Source organism: Vipera ursinii, assembly GCF_947247035.1.
Source record: "Vipera ursinii genome assembly, chromosome: 4".
Classification (NCBI taxonomy): domain Eukaryota; kingdom Metazoa; phylum Chordata; class Lepidosauria; order Squamata; family Viperidae; genus Vipera; species Vipera ursinii.
Genome location: NC_139514.1, coordinates 107935133 through 107947635, shown reverse-complemented (window position 1 = coordinate 107947635; position 12503 = coordinate 107935133). Strand labels below are relative to the sequence as shown.

Below are 12503 nucleotides of genomic sequence, written 5' to 3'. Positions count from 1 at the left end.
TGACGGTGCGCCCGTTTCCACCCCGGGTGAAGCTGGCGGGCCAATTAGGAGGAGACCTCGGCGCTGGGCGCGGGAGGGGGGGGGGAGGCTTCCCAGCTCCGCAGACGCGTCCTGGCAGATCAGCCGCCAGGAAGTCCAAGATTTGAAAAGCCTCGGAGGGTTTTTGAGCTGAGTCAGACTTGTCCCCGAAAATGGAATGGAATGGAATAGAATAGAATAGAATAGAATAGAATAGAATAGAATAGAATAGAATAGAATAGAATAGAATAGAATAGAATAGAATAGAATAGAATAGAATAGAATAGAATAGAATAGAATAGACAATATGGAATGGAATGGAATAGACAATATAGAATAGAATAGAATAGAATAGAATAGAATAGAATAGAATAGAATAGAATAGAATAGAATAGAATAGAATAGAATAGAATAGAATAGAATAGAATAGACAATATGGAATGGAATGGAATGGAGTAGAATAGACAATATGGAATGGAATAGAATAGAATAGAATAGAGTAGAATAGACAATATGGAATGGACTGGAATAGAATAGAATAGAATAGAATAGACAATATGAAATAGAATAGAATAGAATAGAATAGAATAGACAATATGGAATGGACTGGAATGGAATAGAATAGAATAGACAATATGGAATGGAATGAAATAGAATAGAATAGAATAGAATAGAATAGAATAGAATAGAATAGAATAGAATAGAATAGAATAGAATAGAATAGACAATATGGAATGGAATAGAATAGAATAGACAATATGGAATAGAATAGAATAGAATAGAATAGAATAGAATAGAATAGAATAGAATAGAATAGTTGTAAGGGATCTTGGAGGTCTTCTGGTCAAGTCCTCTGCTCAGGCAGGTTGCCCAATCTCACTTCACAACAGACTTTGCTGCAAAGTGCAGTTTCACATTCAGTTCGTTGTCCAGTCTCTTCTTAAAAACTTCCAGCGTTGGGAGCACTCACCACTTCTGCAAGGCAGGCTGTTCAAACTGAGTAATTAATTGTTCTCACTTGTCAGGATGTTTCTCCTTAGTTCTAGGTTGCTTCTCTCCTGGATTAGTTTCCACCTAGCGCTTCTTGTCCTACCCTCGCGGGCTAGGGAGGAAGGAGCAGGAGCCCCCGAATGGGAGGTTTGGAGGCCACCCCCCCATCTCTCGCCCCCCCCCCCCCGAAGGGCGCAGCACCTCTTCTCTCGGGCTTTCGTAAATGCAGAGCCCTAGGTATCTCTGCTGTTCGTTTGGGCGGCTTTTAACAAAATGCAAATCAATCGATTAGCGGGGCCAGGCACGCTTTGTAAATGCTTTAGACCGCCCTCGAGCGGGACCAGCTGCTCCGGGCTGCAACACAACGGGACTCGCCCGAGTTGCGTCTCTCACAGCGGAGGATGCATGCCCGGGCTTGCTGGCAACGCACACCTCGCGCCTTTGCCTGGGAAACAGCAGCTGTGCACTCTCGGGGAGCTTCGCCTTGTTGGCGAAGGTGCAACAGCGGCCAAACACCTGGTTTTCTTGCAGAGACGTCGGGAGCAGGCCGTGCACACACCTTGGCGTGCTCTTGGCGCCAGACACCTGCATGCACCGGGCGTTAGGGGGTGGGGTGGGTTGTTTCCGAGATAAAATGCCTTTTCTTTGCAAATCAAGCATGGTTCCTCTTCTCAGCACCGTTGGAGCAGCATCCCCTTTGCTTCTACCGTTGTCGGCGGCTGGGACAATCCCCTCTTCCAATTCTTTATGCGCAGGGGTCTTCAAACTCGGCCCTTTTATGATTCATGGACTTCAACTCCCAGAATTCCTCAGCCAGCATGCCTGGCTGAGGAATTCTGGGAGTTGAAGTCCATGAGTCATAAAAGGGCCGAGTTTGAAGACCCCTGCTTTATGGTGTTTCTCGACCTCAGCAACTATTAAGATCTGTGGACTTCAACTCCCGACGTTCCTCAGCCAGCATCCCGAGGAATTCTGGGAGTTGAAGTCCACAGGTCTTTAAACGTTGCTGAGGTTCAGAAACAGGGCTTTGATGTTACTGAGCTACCGGGGCCATCTGAGCCTGTGGCTTTCCCCAAGTTTGTTTGTTTTTTATTGAAAAGTTTTACAAAGTTTTAATGAAAAAAATAACCCTCCCCACCAACCCTCCCCCATTCCCCCCCAGACTTCCCAAAGCAGAATACAGAGTATTACATATAGCAATCTTAAGCAAACATATGCTAAATATCTATTACAACATTAACAAACCTTCCACCCTTTAACTCCCTTATAACAAAACTAAAATAATTATAACAACACTTCTATAGTTATTAAAAATTATTCATATGCTATTTGAAACTTTCTAGTCCCATATTTGTTTTGAATATAATCAATCCATCTTTTCCATTCCAAAATATATTTTTCTTGGGACTGATCTTTCAAAATATGCTGAAACTTTCGCCATTTCCACTACTCCCATTACTTTAAGTATCCATTGTTCTACTGTAGGTAAATCTTCTTTCTTCCAATATTGCGCCACCAACAATCTGGCCGCCGTTATTAAATGTAACATTAATTTAGTTTCTATAACAGTACAATCCGGAATAATCCCTAATAAAAATAACTGCGGGGTAAATCTTATTTTTTTCTTAAAAAACTTTCTGAAAAATCCACCATATTTTTATCCAAAAAGCTTTAACATTTTTACATGTCCACCATATATGATGATAAGTTGCCTCTTCACTACCACATCTCCGACACTTAGGTGGTTGATTTGGATGCATACATGCTAACTTTTTAGGATCTAAATGCCATCTATAAAGCTTTCCCCAAGTTTGATGTGTTTTATTGCCTCTTGTTTCTCGGATACCGTTAGAGGTTAGTGTCTGTGGTGACGATTAAATTCTTTCGTAATTGATGTGTTAGGAGTGTGTTCCTAACAGCTTCGTTGATGGCCACGCAACACAATCTTTTTTTAAAAAAATCGTTAATTTCTAATCTTAAATGTAAAAGTTTGGTCCCTTTTTTTGAGGTGTGGGGGGGGGGGGCGGTTGGAAGCTGCAGAGCCAGGGCTCTTAAGGGTGGGTGTTGCATCCCTGAAACTGCTGACTTTAGACAAGGAATGCTCCCTTACCACAATAGCTCAGGATGCCACTGGGAATGGGCGGTGGGAGAATTAGGCCTTTGTCCTCAGGCAACACTGGAGGGAGGGAGGGAGGGAAGAAAGGAAGGAGAGGGAGGGAGGGAGGGAGGGAGGGAAGAAAGGAAGGAGAGGGAGGGAGGGAGGAAAGGTGGAAGGAAGGAGAGGGAGGGAGGAAAGAAGGAAGGAAGGTAGCAGAGAGGGAGGGAGGAAGGAAGGGGTAGTAGGGAGAGAGGGAAGAAAGGAAGAAAAGGGAGGGAGGGAGGGAAGGTAGAAGGAAGGAGAGGGAGGGAGGGAAGGTGGAAGGAAGGAGAGGGAGGAAAGAAGGAAGGAAGGTAGCAGAGGGAGGGAGGAAGAAAGAGGGAAGGAGAGAGGGAGGAAGGGGACAGAGAGGGAAGGTGGAAGGGAGGGAGGGAGGAAAGAAGGAAGGAAGGTAGCAGAGGGAGGGAGGGAGGAAGAAAGAGGGAAGGAGAGAGGGAGGAAGGGGAAAGAGAAAGGAAAGGTGGAAGGAAGGGGACAGAGAGGGAAGGTGGAAGGGAGGGAGGGAGGAAAGAAGGAAGGAAGGTAGCAGAGAGGGAGGGAGGGAGGAAGGAAGGGGTAGTAGGGAGGGAGGGAAGAAAGGAAGAAAAGGGAGGGAGAGGGAGGGAAGGTAGAAGGAAGGAGAGGGAGGGAGGGAAGGTGGAAGGAAAGAGAGGGAGGAAAGAAGGAAGGAAGGTAGTAGAGGGAGGGAGGGAGGGAGGGAGGGATAGTAGGGAGGGAGGAAGAAAGAGGGAAGGAGAGAGGGAGGGGGAAAGAGAAAGGAAAGGTGGAAGGAAGGGGACAGAGAGGGAAGGTGGAAGGGAGGGATGGAGGAAAGAAGGTAGCAGAGAGGGAGGGAGAGAGGAAGGAAGGAAGGAAGGAGTAGAAGGGAGGGAGGGAGGGAGGGAGGAAGAAAGGAGAGGGAATGAGGGAGAGGGAGGAAGGGAAAGGAGAAAGGACAGGTGGTAGAGGGACAAGGAGGGAAGGTGGAAGGAAGGGGAAGGAGGGAGGAAAGAAGGAAGGAAGGTAGCAGAGAGGGAGGGAGAGGAAGGAAGGAAGCAGGAGTAGAAGGGAGGAAAAAAGGAGAGGGAACGAGGGAGAGGGAGGAAGGGGAAAGGAAAGGTGGAAGGAAGGGGACGGAGGGAAGGTGGAAGAAAGGGGAGGGAGGAAAGGAAGGAAGGTAGCAGAGAGGGAGGAAGGAAGGAAGGAGGAGTAGAAGGGAGGGAGGGAGGAAGAAAGGAGAGGGAACGAGGGAGAGAGGGAGGAAGGGAAAGGAGAAAGGACAGGTGGTAGGAGGGGGACAGGGAGGGAAGGTGGAAGGAAGGGAAGGGAGGGAGGAAAGAAGGTAGCAGAGGGAGGGAGAGAGGAAAGAAAGGTGGAAGGAAGGAAGGAAGGAAGGAAACAAATGGGGTAACTTTTCAGTCAGGCAGTGTGAAACAACTTTAAACCAGAAAAAAATGTGGGCTAGGCCAAGTCAGTAGGGGATAAAATCCAGCCACCTCAATCCACTCGTATCAGCGTGCGGAGAAATAACTCTGAAAAGAGGGAAACTCTGGACTCGCCTTCTACTTAACCTCTAGAAAAGATTAGATTATCCGGAAAGGAAAACCTTTCAACTTGACTGAGAAGTTGCAGCCAAAGCAGCGCCTGAAATTCATTGTTATTTATCATTACTTGTTCAACAGACTGACAAGTGGAATCCAAAGTCCTTGGCGTGGCTGCTTTTCTCCCATGGAAGAATCCAGATCCTGCTTCGCTTCCTAAGGCCCTTCCTTTGTGTCATGCTGTCCTTTTCTGCTTTACTCCAATTGACTTTCACTGCCTCCAGAAAAGCCGTCGAGGAGGAACTGCTAGGCCAGAGAATTGCACATTCATACGGTGAGAAGCATGAAAAAGCATCCGTTGACTGCTTTTTGTCCAGGATTGGAGGGTGGGTGGGGGGGGGGTGGGAGACACACCCTAGAAGGGTCTGCCTGCCTACTGCAGCAGCTCAGAACCACGGCCTCCCCACCCCACTTCCCAGCACCAGACACACCCTGCTCTTTCTGCAGACCAAAATCTTGGTTTTCAGCTGGCATTTATTTATGGTTCATGAAAAAACTCACAAGAAGAACAGAGGTTCTGCTTTTGTAAAAACACAAGACTCTCTGCAAGATTTCCCCCCCCCTCTTTTTTTTTTTTTGGTGTAAATAACTCAATGGTGACAGCAAGTCATCAATAGATGGAGCCCTTTCCTTGGCAGCATAGATGCAGTGAGCTGAAGAATTTCTTTTTTTTTTTTAGTTAGGGATTATTCAAAATTACACCCATGGCTATACACCGGTGGCTGTAAAGACCCACGGCTTTTTTCCCCCGGGTGGATCAGTGGTATCTCCTGACAAATGCCTGGGCCATTTCTTGGCAAGGTTTTTCAGGAGTTGTTCACCCCCCCTCCCTCCCTCCCTCCCTTCCTTCCTTCCCTCCGTCCCTCCTGAGAGAGGGGCTGGCCCAGGGTTATCCAACTGGTTTTGTGTCCAAGGCAGGACTAGAACTTACCATCACCCAGGTTCTAGACTGGCTTTCCATGTTTGGAATTAATGTAGTAGGTAACCTGACAAATGTGGTTTATTCAATAAAATGTGATCAATTGACATAGCCTGATAGACAAGCTGGGGCAGTGGTTAAGAAGGGTCGGTATGCAACACCCAGCCCAAAGTTGGCGGAACGAAGGCAGCAGCAGCAGAGAGACACAAAGAACAGCTTTGCATATTTCCCATCCTTTTATTAAGGAATTGAAGGTTGCCTTCCGGATCCATTGGATTTTTCCATGCAGAGTCCTAGATGGTGACGGTACCACTGCTTTCCCAATAAAGCTAGTTATAGATGCAGAGATGAAGAGAGCTAAGACATTAAAGGAAGGCATATCTTGGGTAGTTCTAAGGACATTATTGGGTTTATTTCTCCTAGACTTCCCTGGTCTTCTGCTGAGTGGCTGAGATAGGTTCCGCCTAAATTCTGGGGTGAAACGGGAGGTCCGTATCAGGAGGAGGACTCGTATGTAGAATTTCACTCAGTACAGGAGACTTTGCAGCTCTTCAGCTGGAGAAAGCCATGATGGAAGCCAAAAAAAAAAAAGAAGAATAAACCTACATCTCTTTCTGGAGAATCATTCTGCAGAATGATCTTTTAGGAGGCAAGGGAAGACTGGACCCCTTGTTCAAAATGTCTCGAGAACGCTTGCCATTTCCTTGAATTGGTTATGGAAATTCTAAAGGGAGGAAAAAAAACAAAAGAGAAGGCACTGAGGGAACACCAACAAGGGCTGGTGTGCTCACGCTGAAAATCTCACTCTACAGACACAATGTGCTCTACAGCTTGACACACATGCACACATGGCCGACACATCCCTCACTTCTTTTCAAGCCTGATGCCTCTCAGCTAACCAAGGGCTGAGTTATACCTGCATCATGGCTGCCAGCAGTTCGGCAGTTTGAATCTCACCGGCTCAAGTTGACTCAGCCTTCCCTCCTTCCGAGGTCGGTAAAATGAGGACCCAGATCGTTAGGGGCAATGCGTTGACTCTGTAAACTGCTTAGAGAGGGCTGTAAAGCACTGTGAAGCCGTATATAAGTGTAAGTGCTATTGCTATTCTTCCTTCCTTCCTTCCTTCCTTCCTTCCTTCCTTCCTTCCTTCCTTCCTTCCTTCCCAGTGGTTGGAATGCAGTATTGCAGGCTAACTCTGCCCACTGCCAGCAGTTCGATCCTGAACGGCTCAAGGTTGACTCAGCCTTCCATCCTTCTGAGGTCAGTAATATGGGGACCCAAATTGTTTGGGGGCAATAGGCCGACTCTCTAAACCACTTAGAGAGGGCTGTAAAGTACTGTGAAGCGGTATATAAATCTTAGTGCTATTGCTATTGCTATCATTAGCACGTTCACCTTTAACTCAAAGCACCACATTGTAAACACTAACACAACTGGCTTCAATGCTAGCAACAGCCAGTGAAATAGCCGGAAAGCAAAGGGGAACAAATGCATGTTTGCATACAAAGGTTTACCACCACCACCCCATACACACACAGACACATACTATGTTCCAGTGAATCCCTAGTGTACACAAAATATCATGTCCGCACAGCACAATTAAGACACCTTATGTGATTTTTTCCCCCCAATCTCTTGATATTGGACAGACTGAATAAATCTGATTTTGGTAACTATTCCTGGTATTGGATGCTAGGCCACCAGGAATCCGCATGTAATTCGACTGCGACTAAAAAGTACATTTGTGAAAGAATCCAAGTTCCACTGCCGCTGAAAAACTACCAGGGGGATTAATTAATTTTCCTGGATTAATTTTAAGAGCCTTGGTGGAGCAGTGGGCTAATGCCTCCTTAAGTAACACCAGCTGCCTGCAATTAGTGCAGGTTCGCATCCCACCAGGCTCAAGGTTGACTCAGCCTTCCATCCTTCCGAGGTAGGTAAAATGAGGACCCAGATTGTTGGGGGCAATTAAGCTGACTTTGTAATAATGCCGCTTGGGGGGTGTGTGAAAGCCCTAATAAGCAGGCATATACATAGAATGAAGGCTACTGCTAAGCTTGTAAGCCGCCCTGAGTCTTCGGAGAAGGGCGGGATATAAATGGAATTAAAATAAATAATAAAATAAAAATAAATTAAAAGGACCCAGGCTACACAGGTGACAAAACTACCATTTGAGTTCCATTGGTTGATATCCACTCATTCTGAAATCCTCAATTTAATGCAGAAGCTTCACTTCATCTGCACCATTTCAAACGTTCAAACCACCAGGCCAAGTTTTAACACTCTTCGCCCACTGTCTTCTGTTTTTGAGGGTCAGCTGCTGCAGAATCCAACCAACAGAAGCCGTGTCTGCTTACAAAGCTTTAAAAACTACACAACGGGGCACGTTTTTCAAAAGGGGCAAAGACCAGGAAGGCTGTTTACAAACCTGAAACTGAGAGACAGTCATTTCAAACGTTTTGCAGGTGACGTTCCCCAAACCATCGGCAACTTTGAACGCCACCGTAACACAAGGCAGTTTCAAGGATTTGCAGCTGTCGGCACTAATGGCCATTCCCAGCTTCCACTGAAAACCAATAAGCTGCAAAAGAAGAAATGAATATTTTGGGTATTTGCAGTTGAGTCACCATCTTCGGGGAAGGAAGGAAGGAAGGAGAAAGCATGGAAGGAAGGAAGGAAGGAAGGAAGGAAGGAAGGAAGGAAGGAGAAAAGATGGATGGAAGGAAGGAAAGAAAGGAAGGAAGGAGTACAATAAAGATGTCCTTTATTGTGTGGGGACATCTGTCAAACAATCATCCTGAAGGATATTTCAGGTGAGCCGTGAAAAGCAAAATTCATGCTGGTTCTACCTGGCCCCCACTACAATGCTTTTTCAAGCCATTTGACTCAAAGTGGTAATACCTCCTCAGCCTGAGAGTTTATCCGAGGACTTGGTCCCTATACTCTCAGACCAATCTACTTCACAGGATTGTTGTTCTGGGGATGAAAAGAAGAGAAGATTTTCCGCGCTGGCCTGCTGCTTTTCAGTATCTGATGGCTGAGTTTCAGAAGAGATGGAGTTTAAAAAAATCAAAGCGATTATAAAAGTCTAGATTCCAAAACAGGACTAGGTGAAAGCCTCAAAATCTCTAGGCCTGGCTGGAGCTGTTTCCTTAAGGAAGGCAGGAGGGTCAGTGGTTACGGGTAATCCTTGATTTATGATCACAATTGAGCTCGAATTTTCTGTTGTTAAGTGAGAGAGGTGCCCCATTTTACGACCTTTCTCGCCACAGCTGTTAAGTGAATCACTGCAGTTGTTAAGCTAGTGAAAATGTTGTTAAGGGAATCTGGCTTCCCCATTGACTTCGCTTGTCAGGTCACAAAAAGGTGATCACATGACCCTGGAATGTTGCAACGGTCATAAGTATGAACCAGTTGCCAAGCATCTGAACTTTGATCACATGATCAGGAGGATGCTGCAAAGACTGTAACTGTGAAAAACGGTCATAAGTCTGATTTTCCAATGCTGGTGTAACTTTGAATGGTCACTTAATGAACTGTTGTTAAGTTGAGGACTAACTGTACATGTGGCACATTTCCTTGATACACAGATTAAACTCACAACTTAGGCCAGGGGTAGGCAACCTTGGCTCTTTTATGACTCGTGGACTTCAACTCCCAGAATTCCTAAGCCAGCCATGCTGAGGGAAAAGGGAGAGGTTTCCAAGCTGAGCCATGCTAGCTCAGGAATTCTGGGAGTTGAAGTCCATGAGTCATAAAAGAGCCAAGGTTGCCAACCCCAGAGCTAGGAGAACCCTGTATTGCCCTAGCTATGGTTTGTTGGACGAGCCACAAATCTAGGCTCGTGCATAATATGAAGCCTTTAACCAGTCACCAGGGCTGAGCTACTTCAGTTATGACAATAAGTCAAAAGTAAGCAAGTCATTATGGCTCAGCGACACATCACCACCTCTTGCTCCCCTTCTTTGAAATGCTTTTTAGGGAACCTCTGGCACTTTTGTTGAGGACAGGTCCCCAAAGACCTGGTGGAGACTCGCACGGGTTAAAAATCAGGATGGTTACAAAGTCATATCTTTGGGATAAACAGTTGAATTCTGGTTTTCTGCACGAGCATGCATGGAAGCAGCTAATCAGATAGATAGACAGAAAGAAAGAAAGAAAGAAAGAAAGAAAGAAAGAAAGAAAGAAAGAAAGAAAGAAAGAAAGAAAGAAGAAAGAAAGAATGAATGAATCTGGCTTCCCCATTGACTTTTGTCAGAAGGTCGCAAAAGGTGATCCCATGACCCCGGGACACTGCAACCGTCATAAATACGAGTCAGTGGACAAGAGCCTGACCGTGGGGATGCTGCAGTGGTGGTCAGTGTGAAAAACGGTCATTAAGTCGTTTTTTTCCAGTGCCGTTGTAACTTTGAACAGTCACCAAAGGAACTGTTGTAAGTTGAGGACTCCTTTTAAAAACTTCCACTGGGCAGTGGCTCAGTTCTGAAGGCTCTCCTGGATCCATCACTCCAGAGATAACCCCAGCGTTCTCCGAGCAAGCAAGGCCGTCACCCCAGTGCACTAAAACATAATCCAACTGAAATGCAAAGCTCTCGCCAGCTGATGTCCTGACTGCAAATATGGAGGAACGTATTTAGTGTCTCATGCTCATCCTTCAGCTTCCCCAGGACGTCCAGGGTGAGAGAATATTGTAAGTCGAGGACTACCTGTGGTGTTGGAACAGGACTGGAAAGACACAGGTTCACCCTCCACCATGGAAGTTCCCTGGGAAGTTTGGGCAGAAGACAGGGCAGTTGTTGGAGGGTAAAACCGAGGGATATTTGTACCGGAGCAAGGAAGGAGACCAATCTTAATATGTAGCACTTTTAATTTCCTTTTACTCCTTACCTGTCCAGCGGCTGCCACAGGTATCGCATCCTCCAATTCCACCAGGGATTTCCTTTTCTCGTTCCACACCTGCTGGATTACCTGGCCAGACTGTTGCGGCAGAAAGCTGAATGTTTTGCCTAGCTCGGTGGAAAATTCTTCGGAGGCGAGTTTATTTTTTGCTGCTGTGCTATAAGGGAAGCAAAACAAATTGTCCTCTTAAATATCAATCTCAGCAACTTATATCCATCTTCCCTCCACCTCCTTTGGTTGGGGGGATGCCAGCCTTGCCCCCCAAAGGGTCCAATGGCCCAAAGTAATGGGCAGGGAGACCCTCCCCCCACAGCCTAGCGGGCTGGTGGAGAAGGAATAAAGGGAACTTACCCAAAGAGCCAGGAGAGGGCCTGGAGCGCCTGGCCCAGGTCGGCTGGGGCTATTACCACGCCGGCTGTATGGCACCTCTTGGAGAGAAAAGCAGCTGTGGAGGCTGGTCCTTCGACAGCCCGCCCCTCAGCTGTCCCTAAGCACCCCGCTTACCTGGCACATCTGGGGTGCATCGAAAGCGACCCTGCTAGATTGCAGCCGCTGCACGGCTCGCTCGCACTGTGGAAAGAAGGCAGATGGAGACCCACCCCTCTGCAGACCCCAAGAAGAGGCAGCGTGGACTGTGGTGGGGGGGGTATCCCGGGGTCCCATGAGGAAGCTCCAGCCCCACTCCCACCCAGATCCCAAGAAGGAAGGAAGGAAGGAAGGAAGGAAGGAAGGAAGGAAGGAAGGAAGGAAGGGCAGACCGCTCTATAGGTATAAGATTTCCTGCTTAAATATATTTCAGTTTGGAGGAGATGGATAGATTATATTCAGAATAAATATGGGACTAAAAAGTTCCATTTAGCTTATGAGTAGATTTTAGAGAGGGATATTGTTATTAATTTCAGTGTTACTACTTTGGATGTATTTATGTTAAAGGGGAGTTAAAGCAAATTATGAATTTGGTTAATTTTATATTACGGATAATTTTTAGTTAGAATATGTTTATTATATCTATAGCCCTGTATTTAGCTCTGGGAAGTGGGGTGGTTTGGGGTGGGTGGGTTTTGGGGACATGTATTGTAAAATCTTTTTTTTGTAAAAGTCAATAATAATAGTAATAATAGTAATAATAATAATAATAATAATAATAATAATAAATAATAATAATAATAATAATAATAATAATAATAATAATAATAAAAAAAAATAATAATTTATGTTAAAGGAGAGTTAAAGCACATTATGAATTTGGTTAATTTTATATTACGGATACTTTTTAGTTAGAATATGTTTCTTATATCTATAACCCTGTATTTAGCTCTGGGAAGTGGGGTGGTTTGGGGTGGGTGGGTGGGTTTTGGGGGATATGTATTGTAAAATCTTTTTTTTGTAAAAGTCTTTAATAATAATAATAATAATAATAATAATAATAATAATAATAATAATAATAATAATAATAATAAATAAAATAATAATAATAATAAATAAATAAAATAAAATATAATATAATAATAATAATAATAATAATAATAATAATAATAATAATAATAATAATAATAATAATAATAATAATAATGATAATAATAATTTTAAAAAAAGATCTCCTGCTTGAGCAGGAGGCTGGACTAGAAGACCTCCAAGGTCCCTTCCAGCTCTAGGCTGATGCTGCCCTCTCGGGCGGAGGAGGCAAGGACGGGGAGCGGGGGGGAGGGTGTCTCACCAGCTCCGCCAGCAGGTCCCGCGGGAGGGCGGCCAGCGCGGCAGCCCCGGCTCCCCCCGGCGCTACGGGCGGCATCGCGGAAGCTGCGCGGTGCAGGGAAGCCGCCGGATCGAGGCACTTTTCCCCCCGCCCCCACCTCTACACACGGACCCGGCGGGAAGGGGCGGGTCTCTCCGCTTGACCACACCCGCCAGCCCCGCCTCCCCGCGGCTTGGACGAGCC

The 12503-nt window shown here is 45.7% G+C and overlaps 1 protein-coding gene across 1 annotated transcript; it reads right to left on the bottom strand.

Annotated features, from left to right (window-relative positions):
* Positions 1-5722: 5722 nt before the first annotated feature.
* On the bottom strand, positions 5723-12417 carry COMMD6 (COMM domain containing 6). Its single transcript, XM_083363068.1, has 6 exons — positions 12282-12417; positions 11069-11134; positions 10916-10992; positions 10553-10721; positions 8094-8246; positions 5723-6389 (listed from the first exon to the last, which is right to left on the bottom strand). Exons 1-6 carry the CDS (start codon positions 12354-12356, stop codon positions 6339-6341), a joined length of 591 nt encoding a protein of 196 aa, XP_083219194.1. The 5' UTR covers positions 12357-12417; the 3' UTR covers positions 5723-6338.
* Positions 12418-12503: the final 86 nt, after the last annotated feature.

What these genes read in the sequence shown, in the direction of transcription:
- COMMD6 (XM_083363068.1), bottom strand. Translation starts at nt 12,356, where the DNA reads ATGCCGCCCGTAGCGCCGGGGGGAGCCGGGGCTGCCGCGCTGGCCGCC. An exon ending in ATGCACCCCAGATGTGCCAG is followed by an intron (nt 10,993 to 11,068) that starts GTAAGCGGGGTG and finishes TTTCTCTCCAAG; the next exon opens with AGGTGCCATACAGCCGGCGT. An exon ending in CTGTGGCAGCCGCTGGACAG is followed by an intron (nt 8,247 to 10,552) that starts GTAAGGAGTAAA and finishes CTTCTTTTGCAG; the next exon opens with CTTATTGGTTTTCAGTGGAA.